Source organism: Salvelinus sp. IW2-2015, linkage group LG18 (genome assembly GCF_002910315.2).
Source record: "Salvelinus sp. IW2-2015 linkage group LG18, ASM291031v2, whole genome shotgun sequence".
Lineage (NCBI taxonomy): Eukaryota > Metazoa > Chordata > Actinopteri > Salmoniformes > Salmonidae > Salvelinus > Salvelinus sp. IW2-2015.
Window position 1 is genome coordinate 68,408,509 of NC_036858.1, and position 21,957 is coordinate 68,430,465.

The 21,957-nt window shown below is 43.6% G+C and overlaps 1 protein-coding gene across 1 annotated transcript in view; it reads left to right on the forward strand.

The window, feature by feature from the left end:
* LOC111977608 (polypeptide N-acetylgalactosaminyltransferase 2-like) overlaps positions 1 to 21,957 on the forward strand; it is a 121,233-nt gene that overhangs the window by 87,117 nt on the left and 12,159 nt on the right. The window contains 6 exon segments of the mRNA XM_024007112.2: positions 10,569 to 10,664; positions 10,820 to 10,890; positions 11,399 to 11,464; positions 15,401 to 15,522; positions 20,586 to 20,673; positions 21,456 to 21,543. Of these exon segments, the coding sequence (XP_023862880.1) occupies positions 10,569 to 10,664; positions 10,820 to 10,890; positions 11,399 to 11,464; positions 15,401 to 15,522; positions 20,586 to 20,673; positions 21,456 to 21,543 (531 nt within the window).

Consider the following 21,957-nt stretch of genomic DNA (forward strand, 5'->3'; position numbering starts at 1 on the left):
ATTCATCCCACATTTACATTTTAGTCATGTAGCAGACACACTTATCCAGGGCCACTTACAGTTAGTGCATTCTGTGTTTGAGGCCTTCTGGCCCTGTGGCACGGAGAGTGTTGCAAGAGAAAATATCGAAGATAGTGAAGGGGGGCGCGGCAAGATGATACATGGAAGTGGATACAATTGACGAGGGACAGGGGGTGGAAGAGGGGGAGCACAGAGGCCAATGTGTTGGAATGCTAATGAGAGGGAGCGGTCGGTGGCTGTAACAAAGTAGCTTTCCCTCTGACATTCTGATCAATGTCTTCAGGGGGCCCAGGAGTCGCCCCTGCTCCTCTGCTTTATCTGCCACGTTGGCTCCCTCATGTCAGCCAGAGGAGCGCTGCTCAAAGGTACAATTGATTATCCTCCGGGCTGGTCTGCCCTCCTGTGCTCCCGGGGACCTGGGCACTATCCCTGCCGAGATATCGGGACAGGAGGGCCAAATCCATATGGTTTGAGTAAGCCTATGAGTTGTTGTTTTGGCCCTCAGCGGTGGGTTTAAATGCCAGGTAAGTTTAGTACTCCTTTTAAATGGGAACTGATCTGGTAGGCACAGGAGACATGGTTTTCTCTATAGAGCTGGTACAGTACATGTTGACTCGTGAGATTACACCTTGTGCTATTTTTCTGAGCATGGACCAAATACGACATTTGCCAGATGTAGCAGGCAGTGAAGCAATGTTGATTGAGGTACAACATTTTGATTTAGCAACAATATAACATGACATCTGATCAATTTTCTCCACCATTAATGTTCATGGGTCATGTTGACAGCAGTGTTCTTCAGTGGCCACAAATAAATATATTGAGGTAAGCATTTCTGCCACTCTGTGAAAACACTTTCTCCCGCTGTCCCATCGGACTGATGCAAATATATTGGTGGGTGGGCACTGGGTAGTAAACAAAACAAAAATCCCTGGAAGTCAATCCATAGGTATGTCATTGCTGGCTGCAATTAAAGCCTGATTATTCAAAAGCATCATTATGGTGTGAGTAAAATATGTGTGTGTGTCACTCACAGCTGTTGTCTCTACTTCCCATGCTGTACCTGCATATCTAAATGGAAATTGGCAATCGTTCATTTGACAGTAACAAATATGAAATGGCAATTGTTTTACCATCCAAGTTTTTTCTTTTTTTGTTAATCATAATTTTCCTGTTCGTCTCTCATTACATGTTCCTGTTCGTCTCTCATTACATTTTCCTGTTCGTCTCTCATTACATTTTCCTGTTCGTCTCTCATTACATTTTCCTGTTCGTCTCTCATTACAATTTTCCTGTTGCTCTCTTCATTACATTTCCTGTTCGTTCTCTCATTACTTTTCCCTGTTTCGTCTCTCATTACATTTTGCTGTTCGTCTCTCATTACATTTTGCTGTTCGTCTCTCCATTACATTTTGCTGTTCGTCTCCTCATTACATTTTGCTGTTCGTCTCTCATTACATTTTGCTGTTCGTCTCTCATTAACATTTTGCTGTTCGTCTCTCATTACATTTTCCTGTTCGTCTCTCATTACATTTTGCTGTTCGTCTCTCATTACATTTTGCTCAGTTCGTCTCTCATTACATTTTGCTGTTCCGTCTCTCATTACATTTTGCTGTTCGTCTCTCATTACATTTTGCTGTTCGTCTCTCATTACATTTTGCTGTTCGTCTCTCATTACATTTTTGCAGGTCTTTGACAAACATTCTTGTCTGCTCAGCATGTTCTAGATTAATTAGTAGCTTGATTACAGTTGTTCCTTGAGCTGCAGGACAAATATATTGAAGTCTAAAAAGAAAAGTAATTGGTGCTGCTTACTGTCGTGTCTTTGGCATCATTAAACTGAAGACATATTTGTAGTTTATCAAATCGATTCTCTGTAAATATTATTACATGATTAACTAATCAGGTAGATGTAATTAACTAGGAAGTCGGGGCACCAAGGAAAATATTCAGATTACAAAGTTTGAATTTTCCTAATATAACTTTCAGATATTTTAATATCTGATAAATTAATCTTCTCATTAATTAATTATTCTTTACCTCACGTTAGTCTCATTCCAAACGTCGTAAATTGTTGGTTATCTGCACGAACCCAGTCTTCACTGAGTCATCCATACATCAATTGTCTTAAATCATTTATTTACTAACTAAATAATCACAGAAATGCACAAACAAACAGTAGATATAGTTACAAGGAAATGATAGCGGATGTGCCCTAGTGGGCTAAACCGGCATCGCGGCTTGGTGGACAAAAGYGAAGTGGGGGTCGATTTGAGATAAAAGACACTACAAAGTTGATAATTACAACAATTGAAATGCTAATCCTTTGTACATGAACGCTCACTCATTCGGGAATAATTGCAATCAATATATATATTTACGCTCAGTGTGTCGTCCTGATCTTTGTTGGAAAGTTTGTTTCTGTTGGAGAGTTTGTTCGCCCTCTCTCCCTGTCGTGGTTAGATGGGTAGTTCAGAGTAACATTCAGCAATGTCGTTATAGAATAGATGTTTCGGCGGTTGTCGGTCTTCGCATTCAATGATACCGAATTCCTAGCCGCAGACTAGTAATTAGTATCAAAGATTTGTTCTTATTCTGTTGGTTCGATTGTCTGAGTTAACCACGTGGTATGGTTAAGAATTCAGCAATGGGCTCAAACCTTAGCCCTCTCATAATTAAGGTAAGCTTGGTCTCTTACTCAAACCTTAGCCCTCTCGTAATTGAGAGAAGCATGGTCTGAAGATAAATTCCCATGATGGGGGTTATATTCGGGAGAGCAGAAAGGGGCTGTCCCACGACGCCAGATCAATGTCTGTCCTCATGGGGCGGGCCTCTGATTTAGTTAAACTCCAAAGGGAATTGGAGTTTCCTTCATTAAACAGTCTACAATCACATTACATAATTTCAGAAATAGTTTCATCTTTACTCATTCATCCCATACAACAATTAGATGCAAGCCCACAACTGAGACTCTTGTATAAACAGGGTTATGGTAATGTGGCTGTATTGTCTCATGAGTTTCACAAAATTGTACCAAACGGACCAGTTCGTAGCTGGCTACTTCACCGACCTTTTTATGCATTCTTCAGAACATGAATATTGTTCAGTTCTCAAGGTCTGTGAGGTGGGAGAAGTTCCCTTGTTCTCTCAATGAAAACTCACTCTCTCTCTATACTGTCTGGCCATGAGGAAGAATCTCCTCCAGGAATTTATGACCTGCCTAACAACAGCCTGAGTGTAGGAGAGAGAGAGAGAGAGAGGGGGGGATGGTGCTCGCTGTACCCAAAGAGGGAAACGTCATGGCATTACGTTAGTAGTTGTTCCCAGAATTAACTTGACATATCCAACTGAAGGTACTTTTGGAATCACTAACCTTAGCCCTCTCGTAATTGAGAGAAGCATGGTCTGAAGATAAATTCCCATGATGGGGGTTATATTCGGGAGAGCAGAGAGGGCTTTAGTGTGACTTATTTCACCAGTGAGTTATGGTTTGGGAAGGCCTGTGTTGGTCTTAGCTAACACAGAGTTCCCCATCTCTCATGATCGTCTGTGCCTGGAGTTTGACATTACTCAACTCCGTCTCCGCAAAGACATTAATGAAAAGAGCGGCCTCCTTTAAAAAGAAACAAATCCCTTTTGAAAACCGCCTATGTGGCATTGATATGAGTCAGAAACAGTTATTCTAGTGTCAAAGTTGACTACAAAGTGTAAATACAAAGGGTTTGGAACATCTATGCGTCACAAAGGGGAAATTAAGGTTTTGATTTGACGATGTCCATTTGCCCACTGACATGGGGTGAACAGCTGCGGTGATTGCTCTCTATCCAATAGCATAGATAGTGAGACAGACCCGCCCAGCAGCTCTGACTTTGTTTACGTAAGACAACACGTCACACAATTTTCAACTTGAGAAATACTGCACCAGACACCTTAGTTAGATGTCAAACTAAAACGTCAACATTATTACAGATTTCTTGAGTTATCTTAGATTCATTCTGGGGATTTTGAAGAAGGGGAATAGGCTTCCGTATCTACAATGTCTCATGCCGGACAAACATCCTTAAACAAAGGCGGAATCGGTCAGGAAACACACCTCCAAGACTGAAATCAAATTTTTCTAATGAGCAACAGAAAAACACGTACCAATCGGTATGTTCAGTGGCTCTTTAAAGTACCTAAAATATACTCTGAGTTGTAGCATGTGACTTGACTATCTCATTCATGTGTCATACACTAAGCATTTAGCCACACCACTATTGGTTTCCCATGAGCGCCTGTGGTTTATGACTGGTGGGTATGCAGAATGTTTGGTCAGGAAGGTCTGTGCCCCCCAACCCCACACCACCCCCTGTCTGTTTTCAGACCAGTCAAGATCTTCCACACCGATCTCGACAAACCATTTCTATACGGACCTCGCTTTGTACACAGGGCCATTGTCATGCTGAAACAGGAAAGTTGGAAGTACAGAATCGTCTAGAATGTAATTGTATGCTGTAGCATTAAGATTTCCCTTTACTGGAACCAAGGAGCCTAACCCGAACCATGAAAAACAGCCCCAGACCATTATTCCTCCTTCACCAAACTTTACAGTTGGCACTGTGCATTGGGGCAGATAATATTTCTCCTGGCATCCGCCAAACCCAGATTTGTCCGTCGGACTGCCAGATGGTGAAGCATGATTCATCACTCCAGATAACGCTGCTCCAGAGTCCAATGGCGGCAAGCTTTACAACACTCCAGCCAATGCTTGGTATTGTGCATGGTGATCTTAGACTTGTGTGCGGCTGCTCGGCCAAGGAAACCATTCTATAAGCGCCCGACGAACAGTTATTGTGCTGGCGTTGCTTCCAGAAGCAATTTGGAACTCGGTAGTGAGTGTTGCACCCGAGGACAGATGTTTTTTTACGCGCTACACGTTTCAGCACTCGGCGGTCCCGTTCTGTGAGCTTTCTGGCCTACAACTTCGTGGCTGAGCCATTGTTGCTCCTAGACGTTTCCACTTCACAATAACAGCACTAACAGTTGCCCCGGGGCAGCTTTTAGCAGGGCAGAAAACTGACTTGTTGGAAAGGTGGCATCCGATGACGATGCCACGTTGAAAGTCACTGAGCTCTTCAGTAAGGCCATTCTACTGCCAATGTTTGTCTATGGAGATTGCATGGCTGTGTGCTCGATTTTATACACCTGTGTGGCTGAAATAGGAAAATTCACTAATTTGAGGGGGTGTCCACATACTTTTGTGTATATATAGTGTACTTTGTATCCTGCTTTTTCTCAAGTGTTTCCTTTATTTTGGCAGTTAACTGTATGTTGGTCATAGATGTCAAAGAATTTCAATCATCCTGCGTAACTGGAAATGCTAATTGACAGAATTATCATTGTGGGACTGTGCATTGTGTCTGAGTAATTGAAGTTAGATATGGCTACAGACATGTATTGTTTGGGATTGCTCTGCCAACTATAATGGCACATGGTGAATCAATTACGTCTCTTCAACTTGCTGCTGTTTAGTCTTGGCTAGCAGCGCTTTTCATCCTCCTGCTGCTCAGCTTCTTTCAAGCCCGTCATTTCCACTGTCCCTCGAGTGGATGAGCACAGGCTTCCTAACGATCCCTTTGACAAGTCGGCCCATACTTTGTCAGGAGTTGCCGTTCGGTAACCGACGGTTTCTTCTGCCTGTGGTCAGTGCGCCTGCAGGAAAGTTCTCAAGGGAATGCAGGGTCACTTATACACCAATAAAGCAGTCACAAGGAACCAGGCTGACGTAAAGCAGTCACCAGGAACCAGGCTGGGCGTAAAGCAGTCACCAGGAAGGCTGGGGCCGTAAGCGAGTCACACAGGAACCAGGCTGGGCGTAAGCAGTCACCAGGAACAGGCTGGGCGTAAAGCAGTCACCAGGAACACAGGCTGGGCGTAAGCAGTCACCAGGAACCAGGCTGGGCGTAAAGCAGTCACCAGGAACAGGCTGGGCGTAAGCAGTAAGGAACAGCCTGGGCGTAAAGCAGAACAGGCCTGGGCGTAAAGCAGTCACCAGGCCTGGGCGTAAAGCAGTCACCAGGCTGGGCGTAAAGCAGTCACAGGCTGGGCGTAAAGCAGTCCCAGGCTGGGCGTAAGCAGTCACCAGGCTGGGCGTAAAGCAGTCACCAGGCTGGGCGTAAAGCGTCACCAGGCTGGGCGTAAAGCAGTCACCAGGCTGGGCGTAAAGCAGTCACCAGGCTGGGCGTAAAGCAGTCACCAGGCTGGGCGTAAAGCAGTCACCAGGAAGCAGGCTGGGCGTAAAGCAGCCAGGCTGAATGTGAACATGGATATTTCAGCTTTTTCTCTTCTCTCCTCTGTCGTTGCCGTGAAGAGGAGTATTGTGATGAATGCTACAACTACACTAATCTTTACTTTGTTCCATATCATATGCACTCTTTCAGCTTTCACTCTGTCCTGTTAGTTTCAACATGGAAATGGGGTAGAATTCACAGTGATTGATTTGTTTATTCCAGAGGTACCGCATGCTGATTTAATTTCCCTTGTTTAATTTCCCTTGTTTGTGTCTGTAGAGAGTGGTAACTTCTAGGAGGGGATTGAACTGTATCTCTCAGTTGTCAATGTGCCAGGATCACAGTATGTGCTCTGGTGAAAAATTATTTCATGCAGAGGTCTCTGTATTCATAGTGGATTGATATCAATGCCAGGCGGTGGCACATTGATTTGTTTGCCTCACCAGCTTGGCTCCTCTCACTGTGTGTGTGTGTGTGTGTGTGGGTTGAAGTATCTGGGGATTAAATTAATGCTGGTTCACCATATATGGCGATAGTGCTAGTCAGTGTATTTGAATCAAGGATACGTTTCCTCTATAGTTGAGATAAGATACATTTCTAATTTGGTATGATTAGGGAAAAAACATATTGACTGTATATATTGGTTTCCATGACACCCTTCATGATTAGCCCAGTGTCTTTGAAAGTGTTGTCTTCACTGAGGGTTTGAGCTCTCTCTGGCTGACACGGTTAGCAGACAAGTGAAAGGTGCCCACAGTATGCCCAACATCTACATGCATTACATGCATATATTTCAATACATTTGAAGCTCCTCTATTCCCACGTAAATGTGAGCTGTGTCTACAGAGCCACAGGGAGGTTACCCCAAGTGTTTGAACCATGTCTACTACAGTACAACCACTAGTACAAATGGGTTTAGGATTTATTTCAACTCAACTGTTGTTTTTTCTTGTCCTGGACTCTTGGCACCAGTGGAAGATATGTCACCTATTTTTTTTTTGTTAATACACCTCCTGAGCCATGGCTCTAAGTACAGTATTTCTACTAGAAGAATTCCCCCACAATCTTTCCAACATTCTGCTTCAAATTGTCACATTTGTTTTCAACCAGAATTCTAACTGAGGAAAGGCCCAAATGCTCAAGGTTTATATACAACACTTAGATGTTCATATGAAATCATATGAATAGAACTAGAAGTCCTCTTCAGAAATTGAAAAGAAAACTGAACATAAAATCACTTTACATCAGAAGAATGGACCCGCCAGTACGTCGTAGAAATGGACCCCCAGTACGTTCGGTTAGAAGGACCCGCCAGTACGTCGGTTAGAATGGACCCGCCAGTACGTCGTTTAGAATGGACCGCCAGTACGTCGGTTAGAATGACCCGCCAGATACGTCGGTTAGAATGACCCCCAGTACGTCGGTTACGAATGACCGCCAGTACGTCGGGTTAGAATGGACCCGCCAGTACGTCGGGTTAGAATGGACCCGCCAGTACGTCGGGTTAGAATGGTCAGTACCGAAGCAGAAAGGGACAGTTGCCTCTTACATTTGTGTACATTATAAAAATCTTATTTAAATACATGAATGAACACTTAACTAAACTGAGTCTTCATGATATGACCTTGCCACGAGCAGCTGGATGTTGGCATCTTTCGAATAACGAAAGGCGAGGGGACATTTGGCCCATAGACTTGACCTTGAAACTTGCAAAGAATGGGGTGTGGAGCTACTGTCCTGCTTTCCGCTCCGCTTTATTCTAACACATCTCCCCCCCAGAACTTAGTCGAGCATTCGACGCAATATGCACAATTTTAGTTCTGAGTTTCTGAGATTATTCCGTGCCTAAGTACCACTATCCCTACTGTACTGTATGTAAGGTGCTAAACATATGGTCACATCAGTGACGTTTTCTGTACAACTCTATCAGTTTCCTATCAGTGTTTGATGTGCGCGAGAGCTCTGTCGGTTTTCTAAATTCAGCTCAGCTTCCTCTCTTCCCCATCTCTGCTCTGTCTGCCAGGCACCATCAAACACTTAGGTGGGAGATTACTCCTCTGATTCTCGTCACAACAGAGCCTTGTGTCTGTTTAAAGCCAATCAAAATGGAGAAGCTTACTTTCAATGTCCTTTTTTTAGACACGCCTAAATTGCTTGGCTTCTTGTTTACTCTTCAGACAGAGCGTTACCTAGGATGGCAGGAGGCCTGCTGGAGGCTACGGGTCTTAATGAGAATGTTTTATGTATCGTCTGTCGACCCAGCGGGGACTCTGTAACCGTTGTCTGGCATTTTAGCCACTCTCTGATTCTAATTAAGTGTTCTCGGTGTACACTGCCGGATGAATATTTCATGAGAAATGTGAGCGGGTCACATTGTGAAGCGCTGCATGGCGTGCACGTGAAGAGGCCACCAAAGGACCATGCAGTAGGCTATACAAAACAACTCATCAGCCGTGCTTGGTTTTTTCTTCAAACTATGTCTAGTCTTTCATATCCCCTCCCTACAGTGTCTTCTTACTGACACCTCGTTTCTATCTAACTAAGGTGTCTAATTAGGGAGCTATATTACATGAAGTATGATGTTGTCTGTGCAAAGAGAAGGGCGTGCCGCAGTTTGTTTGGTACACATCCAGTGTCAAGGGCTTGGGTAAGCCAGGGTTGGTTTACTTGACTACTTTACATCCATTCGAAGAAGCATGGACTTTAATGTGAATGCAGTCCTAACAGTAATGTAGGTTAGGAATCATCCTGTGGAGGGTGTACATGTGCTATGTTCCAGTCAGGCACAGACTGTACACGTTTGCCTGTAGATCAAAGGAAATTGCCTCTTCTTCAGTGAAATCGTGTTATAGTGCCAACCAGATCTGGACTCAAATACATGCGTTTTTAATGATTTTTTATTTTAAATACTTCTCTGGTGTATTTCTTTTTTTTTTTAGATAATTTCCTAGAAATACTAGGGTATGTGAAATTACAGTATATACCCCTAAGACCAACCAGACCTGGGTTCAAATACATTGACTATTTTAATATTTGTATTTGAAAATACATTTGGAAAGTATAAAATATAAATCTATTTCCAAATACATTCCAATATTCCAATATTTGTATTTTCAAATATTTTTTTTCTAAATACTTACTTTGAAATGTATGTGAAAGTAATTGAAATAATACATTGTATTATTTAAATTACAAATATTTGAACCCATATCTGGTGCCTAGACATATCCACTGACAGGTATCTGGAGCAGGATCTGGAATTTACACTGTACGCGTATGGAAACATAGTGAAATGCACATATTAAAATGCCGGAGCCTTGCCAGTACATTGCTAATCACCCATATTCCGTTTCATGTTATACCCGCTACGTGTCATCTCAAACATGTTATAGACGGTTTACCTCTTTATGACAGACTGAGTAGAAAACACCATCTCCAAGGAAGGTAAAAAAAATAATTGCTCAGTCTGTGTCAATGTAGTTCCCCTAACAGCCATAACTTGATTACTGTAGGAGACACCAGGCAGTAGATAATGGTCTAATGGGAGACCTGCTGGTGTTCAGCTGGGGCACTAAATAGTCCACTACTGAAGTCGTGTGTGTTTCAGGTACTGTCTGTAAAGTAGATCAGGCATCCATCGATCCAGCAGCTTTAGGAGGTCCTCTCTAGGCCCAGATGGTATCATAGTTGACCTCTACTCTGGGAACTATGGCCAGCTATTTTATGCCTTTAGTTCTCCTTAAAAAAGGTAGAGTCGTGTCATGTCTTGTCTTGTAACTCCTTTCGGAAGCATTGATTGATGTCACAATCTTACTCTAGTGTTGTCGCTCGCTCTCTCTCTCGCTCCATGGAGGCTCATCGTGGGCACTCCGTGTCAATGGCGTTGACGCGGGGAGTCGCTGCGCTCTCTCACCCATACCCGTAGCCGTAGCTGCTGGTGATTGGGCTCTAGTGGATTAGCCCATCTGTCATATTGATATCTCAAAGGGCTGATCTGAGGCGCCATCGTTTACGCAAGCAAGACTTGCCTTCCTTTACAGCTTCACCAAACCGTCACGAGAGTGTGTAACCTTTAAAAAAAAAAAAAWAATCTGTAACCAATTTTTGGGGGGGCCCGGAGATTTCAACATGATAGCTAAAGTTATTCAACCAGCGTATTGGAACACACAACACCAGCTAACCCTTGTTTCTCTCTTTTAAAGGCAGATAATTGGTCCTTTTTGGCCATTGATTGTTTTCAGTGTCCTAATGAATTTGTGTGTCCCCTTTCTCCCTCAGCTGCCGGCATAAACAGTGGAAGACAGAGCTGCCTGCTTCTAGTGTTATCATTCACTTTCCACAATGAGCCCGCTCAGCTCTGCTCCGCACCGTGGTCAGTGCAACACACAACACACAACACACACACACACACACACACAACACACCACACACACACACACACACACACACACCCTCTCTCTCTCTCTGACAGGCTAGGCCTGGAGATGCTAACCCATGTCTAACCCTCTCCTCTGCCCTCCCTCCCTGTCCAGTGTTCTTAAGAAGAGTCCCCCCCACCTTGTCAAGGAGATAATCCTGGTTGATGATTACAGTGACAACCGTGAGTTGCTGTTTGAGTGTTAACTCTCTGTTTTGCCCTGTGCCTCTGTCACTCTGGATCAGTACTGGCACTGGTTGACAGGCTCCAGGTCCTTCTCTCCCTCGCCACCCGGTCTGTAAACTAAAGCCCCTGTCCTGAACCATCTCTCAGGCTCCGTCCCTCTAAACTCTGGGTGACCCTTAAGGGCACGTGCCTCCAGCTCAGGCATCACACCTATCATTCATCTTTTCCTCCTGAGTTTTCATAGAGGTCTCTTGTACCCGTCAGCCTTTTGAAATAGATTAAAGCGATCTTTGAGTCGTTCTAGAGTTATCTGTTAGACAGTGTCGGCGTCACTGGAGGGCCACTAAGTAAACCATTGGTTCCGCTTTAAATGAAACATAACTTTTATGGCTGAAAAGAAGTCTTCATAAAGCCCTTATAAGTCCTATATAGATGTTTATTTGACGTGTGTATATGTATATAGATGGTTTATTTTAGTAACCAAGGTTTGTGTCTCGTGGTTCAGCTGAAGATGGAGCCTTGTTGGGGAAAATTGAGAAGATCCGGGTTCTTCGAAACGATCGACGAGAAGGTGAGTGGATGAATGGGAAATGCATTTGAAGGAATAAAAACTGCTAGTTGAAAATGATTGGTCAGGCTTTAGTCATCATCATAGTATTTGATGCCCATTGTCCTTGACCTTGTCCAACACTGCATGTACCCTAATCAAATCAACTAAAGTGATTTGCCACTTTTAACAGCAGAGAAGGATCATTAGGGCTAGGAAAGGAAACCTCTGAACAGGTTTATTGGGGCCAATGGGGAGAAAATATACACTCCAAAGCAATGAAGAGTTTGTAAGAACAAGTATATTTTTGGAAAGTGCTTTGTGTGCTCTCCAATAGAATGACTATTAGGTCAAAAAGACTTGGCTGCAGTCCTCTGTTCATTATTGCTATCTCTGCAAAACTGATTGTCTTTTACAACTCCACAATAGCACACCACACTCTGCCTCTCTCAACCAATGGCACACCACACTCTGCCCCTCTCAGCCAATGGCACACCACACTCTGCCCCTCTCAGCCAATGGCACACCACACTCTGCCACTCTCAACCAACTAAGCGAGAATTGAATTATCTAACCCAGGATTAAAGTTCATATGACCTAGCACTTCAGCAGGTAATAGATGACTTCAAACCAAGTCATTTAAAACATACCAGATGACTTCAAACCAAGTCATTTAAAACATACCAGACTGCTTCAAACCAAGTCATTTAAAACATACCAGATGGCTTCAAACCAAGTCATTTAAAACATACCAAGATGGCTTCAACCAAGTCATTTAAAACTACCAGATGGCTTCAAACCAAGTCATTTAAAACATACCAGATGGCTTCAAACCAAGTCATTTAAAAACATACCAGATGGCTTCAAACCAAGTCAATTAAAAACATACCAGATGGCTTCAAACCAAGTCATTTAAAACATACCAGATGGTTTCAAACCAAGTCATTAAAAACATACCAGATGGCTTCAAACCAAGTCATTAAAAACATACCAGATGGCTTCAAACCAAGTCATTTAAAATATACCAGATGGCTTAACCAAGTCATTTAAACAATACCAGATGGCTTTAACCAAGTCATTTAAAACATACCAGATGGCTTCAAACCAAGTCATTTAAAACATACCAGATGGCTTCAAACCAAGTCATTTAAAACATACCAGATGACTTCAAACCAAGTCATTTAAAACATACCAGATGACTTCAAACCAAGTCATTAAAAGCATACAAATTCACGCTCTGTATGAAAATGCACTCAAGATAATGTCACTCTAGATAAGTGTAGTATCCTTAAAGGTTTCTTAGAGTTCGACTCATGAGACTTAAGTACGGTTTAGTATTTAATGTAACTTAGAATCACATTCTCTAATGCACCTGGCTTAAGCTACCTGAAGCTTTCTTAATCATGTTATATAGGCAGACATAGGAAATAGCTACGGATAGCGGGAAGCAAACCCCCGTCTTGAGTCAATACTGCCATCTATTGGTAAACATAAATATACCAGGTTACTACATCCCCCCCCCCTTAAAGCTAATAACCCAATTTAATTACTTTCTGAGCTATGCTATTTTCTTATTTATATTTTTTCAAAAATGATCTCCTTTAGGATCTGAAAAAGTCTGGCGGATGTCTCTCTCTAATAGAGCGTCTCAGAGGTGGTGTAGCTGGTGCCACCAGATCTTCACCCCTTGATGGTGAAACAAAGTCCTTTTGTGGAGACTTCACAGGAGGAGGTCGTCCGACTGGCGGTCCCAGGAAGTTGAGCATTGTTGGGGTATCAGGTGGTTTGTCCAACTGCAACTCTGGGGAACGTTCCAATGTCCTGTCCTGCTCGTTTAAGAATTGATCCAGATCTCCAGATGGAACTGGAATTCGAGCTCGGATCTGATCCACGTGTCTCCTGAGTCTTTGTCCACTTCCAATGATATAAGATACTGGTCCTGAGCAATCCTCAATGGTAGCTGGAATCCATTTAGGACCAAACCCATAGTTTCTTGTATAGACATCATCTTCAGGTGAGAAACTTCTGAGTTTGGCTCAGGTGTCATGATTACGTTTTTGATTCCATTGCTTTTGTTGTATTTTCATTTTCAGGTCTGGTCTGGTCTGATGAGATCCAAGGTTGACCTTAACCTCCTTGACATCAACATTTCTGCAGGTGACAAACCAGTTGTAGCTTGAGGAGTAATCCTGTAGCTAAACAAGAATCTTGACACCTTTGTTTCAGTGCTGGGCCCTTGCATCTTCCTCATCCCCTCCTTCAWGGTCTGAACCGCACGTTCTGCTAATCCGTTTGAAGATGGGTGAAAAGGGGCCGACGTTACATGCTGAATTCCATTTTGTTTCATGAAACTTGTGAATTCAGTGCTTGTAAAACAAGTAGCATTGTCACTAACCAACATTTGAGGCAATCCCATAACACCGAAGCTTTGTCTCAACTTCTCAATCGTAGCGTACGATGTTGACGTGTTCATGGGGTAACATCCATCCACTTTGAATGAGAATCAATCAGCACAAGGAACATTTTTCCTAGGAAAGGTCCAGGGTAGTCCACATGTAGTCGTGTCCATGGTTTTTCTGGACATTCCCATGGATGTAATAGCGCAGTGGGGGGTGACTTCCTGTTACTCTGACAATCTGCACACCGGCTAACCTAATTTTCCACATCGTGGTCCATCTTTGGCCACCAGACATATGACCTAGCTAGGCCTTTCATTCTCGACATACCTAGATGCGACTGATGCAACAAATTCAGTAGCAACCCTCGCCCTTGTGGTGGGATAACTACTCTTGAACCCCACAGAACACATCCATCTCGAACACTCAATGCCAAGTGGCGAGTGTAGTAAGGCATGATCTGAAGCTCTGTCACTGTAGGCCATCCTTTCAGGATAAATTCATGCACTTGTGATAACGTCACATCCTTTGAAGTCCATTGCCTGATTTGTGCTGTGTTCACTGGTGCATCATCCAACACATCGATCATCAAAACCTGGTAATTTTCTTCTTCCTGAATGATGATTTCTGGAACAGGCAGCCTACTCAGAGCATCAGCATTCCCATGGTATCTACCTGGTTTGTAAATTATTCTGTACTCGTAGGCCCTGAGCCACATAGCCCAACGTTGAACTCTTGGAGAGACCGTTTGTGGTACTGGCTTTTGTTCATGGAACAGAGAGATCAGAGGCTTATGGTCGGTCACAATAGTGAATGTTCTCCCGTACAAGTACTTGTGGAATCTCTGTATTSCGAATATGACAGCCAGTCCTAACTTGTCCAGCTGAGAGTACTTTTTCTCCGGTGGCGACAATGTGCTTGACATGAACCCGATAGGTTTCTCTGCACCATTCTCCATCCGGTGGGATAGCACCGCCCCCACACCATACGCTGAGGCATCACACGATAAGATGAGATCTCTGTCTGCTGAGTAGTGCACTAGCACTTCAGCTGATTGCAGTAACACCTTTGACTCTCATGAGTTACGACTCATGAGACTTAAGTACGGTTTAGTATTTAATTGTAACTTAGAATTACATTCTCTAATGCACCTGGCTTAAGCTACCTGAAGCTTTCTTAATCATAGTTATATAGGCAGACATAGGAAATAGCTACGGATAGCGGGAAGCAAACCCCCGTCTTGAGTCAATACTGCCATCTATTGGTAAACATAAATATACCAGGTTACTACAATAAGTGTCTGCTAAATGACTAAAATGTATAAAGTAAATTTAACCATTTTAATCAGGGGGTATTTTTAAGATTTGTATTAATAATGTGAAAAGTTTCAATGTAAATAGATATTTAAATATGAGTAGCCAACTATTGTGATATGCACATCCCAAACTTCAGAGAACCGGTACTGTATACATAGAAATGAGAGGCCTGCACACACATGAATAAACCATTGTGTATTTGTAGATGACATATTGATAAGAGCACCAGGCATGTTACTCCTCCACAGGTCTGATGAGATCGCGGGTGAGAGGGGCCGACACAGCCACTGCCAGTGTTCTCACCTTCCTGGACAGCCATTGCGAGTGTAATGAACACTGGCTGGAACCACTCCTGGAAAGGGTGGCAGAGGTCAGTGTGTACCATAGACATCAAAACTATGAAATAACACATGGAATCATGTAGTAACCAAAAAAGTGTTAAACAAATCAAAATATATTTTATATTTGAGATTTGTCAAAGTAGCCACACATTGCCTTGATGACAGCTTTGCACACTCCTGGTACTCTCAACCAGCTTCACCTGGAATGCTTTTCCAACAGTCTTAAAGGAGTTGAGCCCTTGTTGGCTGCTTTCCCTTCACTCTGCGGTCCAACTCATCCCAAACCATCTCAATTGGGTTGAGGTCGGGAGATTGTGGAGGCCAGGTCATCTAATGCAGCACTCCATCTCCTTCTTTGATCAAATAGCCCTTACACAGCCTGGAGGTGTGTTGGGTCATTGTCCTGTTGGYAAACAAATTATAGTCCGACCAAGGTGAAACCAGATGGGATGGCGTATTGCTGCAGAATGCTGTGGTAGCCATGCCTTGAATTCTAAATAAATCAGACAGTGTCACCAGCAAAGCACCCCCAAACCATAACACCACCTCCTCCATGCTTCACGGTGGGAACCACACATGCAGAGATCATCTGTTCACCTACTCTGCGTCTCACAAAGACACGGCGTCTGGAAAAAATCTCAAATTTGGATTCATCAGACCAAAGTACAGATTTCCACCGGTCTAATGTTCATTCCTTGTGTTTCTTGGCCCAAGCAAGTCTCTTCTTCTTATTGGTGTCCTTTAGTAGTAGTTTTTTGCAGAAATTCGACCATGAAGGTCCGATTCACGCAGTTTCCTCTGAACAGTTGATGTTGAGATGTGTCTGTTACTTGAACAATTTCTGAGGCTGGTAACTCTAATGAACTTATCCTCTGCAGCAGATGTAACTCTGGGTCTTCCTTTCCTGTGGCGGTCCTCATAAGAGCCAGTTTCATCACAGCTCTTGATGATTTTTCGAACTGCACTTGAAGAAAGTTATTGGAAATGTGCCTTATTGACTGAACTTCATGTATTAAAGTAATGATGATGGACTGTCGTTTCTCTTTGCTTATTTGAGCTGTTCTTGCCATAATATGGACTTGGTCTTTTACCAAATAGGGCTATCTTCTGTATACTACCCCTACCTTGTCACAACACAACTGATTGGCTCAAACGCATTAAGGAGGAAAGACATTCCACAAATTCACTTTAAACATGGCACACCTGTTAATTAAAATGCATTCCAGGTGACTACCTCATGAAGCTGGTTGAGAGAATGCCAAGAGTGCGCAAACCTGTCATCAAGGCAAAGGGTGGCTACTTTGAAGAATCTCACAAATAAAATATATTTAGATTTGTCTAACACTTTTGTGGTTACTGTATGATTCCATATGTGTTATTTCATAGTTTTACACACACATACAGTGCCTTCGGAATGTATTCGGACCCCTTGACTTTTTACACACACACATATATATATATATATACACACACACATCCTGGACATGCAATCTTATCCCAGAGGCCGACCCAAAACAACGTGGTCGCCGCATGAGAGGCAGACGGAGCGGCCTACTGGTCAGACTCAGAAGGCGAGCACACCACCGCTTCCTAGCATATTACTCGCCAATGTCGAAACTCTAGATAACAAGGTGGARGAAATTAGGGCTCGAGTTGCCTTCCAGAGAGACATCAGAGATTTTAACATTCTTTGTTTCACGGAAACATGGCTCACTCCGGATACTTTGTCAGAGTCGGTACAGCCACCCGGTTTCTTCAAACATCGCGCCGACAGAAACAAACATCTCTCTGGAAAGAAGAAGGGCGGAGGTGTGTGCCTTGTGATTACACCATGCGTCGTTAATCATAACAACCTACAGGAACTCAAGTCCTTATGTTCACCTGGCCTAGAATTCCTTACAATCAAATGCCGACCGCATTATCTTCCAAGAGAATTCTTTTAGATTACAGTCACAGCTGTGTATATTCTCCCCCCCCCCCCAAGCAGATACCGCGTTGGCCCTAAAATAACTTTGGTGGACTTTATGTAAATTGGAAACCATACGTCCTGAGGCTGCATTTATTGTAGCTGCGGATTTTAACAAAGCTAACCTAAGATCAATACTCCCTAAATTCTATCAGCATATCGAATGCGTGACACGAGCTGGCAGAATTCTGGATCATTGCTACTTGAACTTCCGCGATGCATACAAAGCCCTCCCGCGCCATGRCTTCGGCAAATCTGACCATGAATCCATTTTGTTGCTCCCAGCCTATAGACAGAAACTAAAACAGGAAACGCCTGTGCTCAGGTCAATACAACGCTGGTCTGACCAATCGGATTCCACTCTTCAAGATTGCTTCGATCACGTGGACTGGGAAATGTTCCAGATAGCCTCAAACAACAACATTGATGTATACGCTGACTTGGTGTACAAGTTTATTAGCAAGTGCATCGGAGATGTCGTACCCACTGACTATTAAAACCCCTAACCAGAAACCGTGGATTAATGGCAGCATTCGCGCAAAACTGAAAGCACSAACCACCGCTTTTAATCATGGCAAGGCGACCGGAAACATGACTGAATACAAACAGTGTAGCTATTCCCTCCGCAAGGCAATCTAACAAGCAAAGCGTCAGTATAGAGACAAAGTAGAGTCGCAATTCAACGGCTCAAACACGAGACGCATGTGGCAGGGTCTATAGTCAGTCACGGATTACAAAAAGAAAACCAGCCCCAATGCGGACATCGACGACTTACTCCCAGACAAATTAAACAACTTCATTGCTCGCTTTGAGCACAATACAGTGCCACTGACACGGCCCGCTACCAACGTGAGTAAAACGTGTTAACCCTCGCAAGGCTGCCGGCCCAAACGGCATCCCTAGCCGCGTCCTCAGAGACCAGCTGGCTGGTGTGTTTACAGACATATTCAACCAATCCCTATCCCAGTCTGTTGTCCCCACATGCTTCAAGATGGCCACCATTGTTCCTGTTCCCAAGAAAGCTAAGGTAATGAACTAAATGACTATCGCCCCATTGCACTCACTCCTGTCATCATGAAGTGCTTTGAGAGACTAGTCAAGGATCATATCACCTCCACCCTACCTGATACCCAAGACCCACTCCAATTTGCTTACCGCCCCAATAAGTCCACTGATGATGCAATCGCCATCACACTGCCCTATCCCATCTGGAAAAGAGGAATACCTATGTAAGAATGCTGTTTATTGACTACACCTCAGCATTTAACACCATAGTACCCTCCAAACTCGCCCTGTGCAGCTGGGTCCTGGACTTTCTGACGGGTCGCCCCCAGGTGGTGAGGGTAGGAAACAACATCTCCACCCCGCTGATCCTCAACACTGGGGCCCCACAAGGGTGCGTTCTAAGCCCTCTCCTGTACTCCCTGTTCACCCATGACTGCGTGGCCATGCACGCTTCCAACTCAATCATCAAGTTTGCAGACAACACTACAGTGGTAGGCCTGATTGCCAAGAACGACGAGGCGGCCTACAGGGAGGAGGTGAGGGCCCTCGGAGTGTGGTGTCAGGAATATAACCTCACACTCAACGTCAACAAAACAAAGGAGAGATGATCGTGGACTACAGGAAACAGCAGAGGGAGTCCCCCCCCCCCATCCACATCGATGGGACAGTAGTGGAGAAGGTGGGAAGTTTTAAGTTCCTCGGCGTACACATCACAAACTGAAATGGTCCACCCACACAGACAACGTGGTGAAGAAGGCACAACAGCGCCTCCTCAACCTCAAGAGGCTGAAGAAATGTGGCTTGTCATCTAAAACACTCACAAACATTTACAGATGCACAATCAAGAGCATCCTGTCAAGCTGTATCACCGCCTGGTACAGCAATTGCACCACAATCAACCGTAAGGCTCTCCAGAGGGTCGTGCGGTCTGCACAACGCATCACCAGGGGCAAACTACCTGCCCTCCAGGACACTTACAGCTCCCGATGTCAKAGGAAGGCCAAAAGATCATCAAGGACAACATTCACCCGAGCCACTGCCTGTTCACCCCGCTATCATCCAGAAGGCGAGGTCAGTACAGGTGCATCAAAGCTGGAAAAACAGCTTCTATCTCAAGGCCATCAGACTGTTAAACAGCCATCACTAACATAGAGAGGCTGCTGTCAACATACAGACTCAAATCTCTGGCCACTTAAATAAATGGAGTTAATAAAGTTATCACTAGTCACTTTAAATAACGCCACTTTATTAATGTTTACATATCCTACATTACTCATCTCATATGTGTTTACTGTATTCTATACCATCTACTGCATCTTGCCTATGCCGCACGCCATCGCTCACCCATATATTTATATGTACATATTCTTATTCATCCCTTTACATTTGTGTGTATAAGGTAGTTGTTGTGAATTTGTTAGAATCCTTGTTAGATATTACTGCATAGTCGGAACTAGAAGCACAAGCATTTCTCTACACTCGCATTAACATCTGCTAACCATGTGTATGTGACCAATACAATTTTATTTMATTTGACACACACTCCGGACTCCGACATTGCTCATCCTAATATTTCTATATTTCTTAATTCCATTATTAAAATTTTAGATGTGTGTGTATTGTTAGATATCACTGATCTGTTGAAGTTAGGAACAGAAGCATTTCGCTACACCTGCAATAACATCTGCTAAATATGATTATGTGACCCCTAAAATGTTACTTGATTTAAAGAGCTCTAACTCACCGTTGGTTTGACAAAACTTCAATGGAACACAGTTACTGCTGTAGTTTTCTGCTGCTTCATCAAAAGACTAGTTCTGGAATGATCCAATCCATCTGATTTATGTCACGCTCAGCAAATCTTGTACTTCCCTCTTGGAAATCTATTTGTGTTTTGGCTGTGTTAAGCTCATATATTTAAGTGAATATGTGGACAAAAGTTTGACTCGCCGCAGATCTGTTTTGGACTGTAATTTGTTATTCAGCTTTTATCTAGTGCTTGGTTGTGAAATGATGTGGTGGTTTTGACTGATTATTTCAGTCCCCGAGTCTTATTTCTATATAATCTAGTGGAACACTGCATCTTTGTGTCCCATCTTTCTCTCTTTACTTCTCCCACAGGACAAAACGCGGGTTGTTTCCCCCATCATCGACGTCATCAACATGGACAACTTCCAGTACGTAGGCGCCTCGGCCGATCTCAAAGGAGGTAAATCCCACTCATCTACACCTGCAGCTTTCCTTTCCTCTCCAGGGCAGGCTGGAAAATCACATGGCAGTTTTCACTCTGTACCCAATGTCACCTTCTGCCAAAGAAGTCTGTTTCTTGGAGTGTGGCTGGCTGACGGACTGACTGGCTGACTGAGTGGTTGGTTGGTTGGCTGGCTGACTGGCTGGTTGGCTGGCTGGTTGGCTGCATGTGTGTGAGAGCAAAGGAGAGAATAGGCGTGTGATAAATCTTGAAAAAGGGAGTGCCCTTTGGAATGGAAACTATTTGGTTGATTTGTCTAGGGATATAGGCAGATTACATTGTGCACTCCCATGGCTCCTGCACTCTGTAGGGTTTATGAGAAGTGTAATGTACAGCCATATGGGGGTAGCCTCGTGGTTAGAGCGTTGGGCCAGTAACCGAAAGGTTGCCAGATCGAATCCCCGAGCWGTCAAGGTAAAAATATGTCGTTCTGCCCCTAAATGAGGCAGTTTAACCCACTGTTCCTAGGCCGTCATCGTAAATAAGAATTTGTTCTTAACTGACTTGCATAGTTAAATAAAGGTTAAATAAATAAAAAATGTATCTAAAAATGTAGATAGAGGGAACGCCACAGATGTGTAATATWATATCTATCAGTTAGGCATTGTGTGTGAAAAGGATAGTAGTGTTAAGAGAAATACAAACACTGACAACCAGCTTTTCCTGTTATCAAAATGAATCTACTCTTGTTTACTTGAATTCCCTTAAAACCTAATCAGTACCTGTTTTTCCRGCTCTAGGATTTGATTGGAATCTGGTCTTCAAGTGGGACTATATGACCGTGGAGCAGAGGAGGGTGCGTCAAGGAAACCCCACTGCTCCAATCAAGTAAGCCTGTCTCACCTCTGGGTTCTTTCTGCTGTCCTCTCCTCTGCCTCATAGCCAGTGCCCCCTGGAGGAGAGGCTGAGGCAGGCAGCATTAGATATCAGTGTGCAGCGTCCACACTGAGCCCTCTGGGGGAATATAGCCAAAAGCTCCTGAAAGAAAACTGAGCCTTTGAGCCTCTGTTCCATTTTCTCCCTGACGTCCACGGTGCCGTATGATATTGCAGGGTGAAGTAAACACAGAGGTGATTGAAGGCATTCTCATCTTATCCATCTTTGTCTTAAATTGTGTATGGTGATGATGAGGGAGAAGATAATTGATGAAGATATTGCTGTGAAAGAAAGATCAGAAGAGAGCAAACACTTTGATTTGTTCGATCAGTATGAGATCACAGAAATGGTTCTGTTTTACATAAT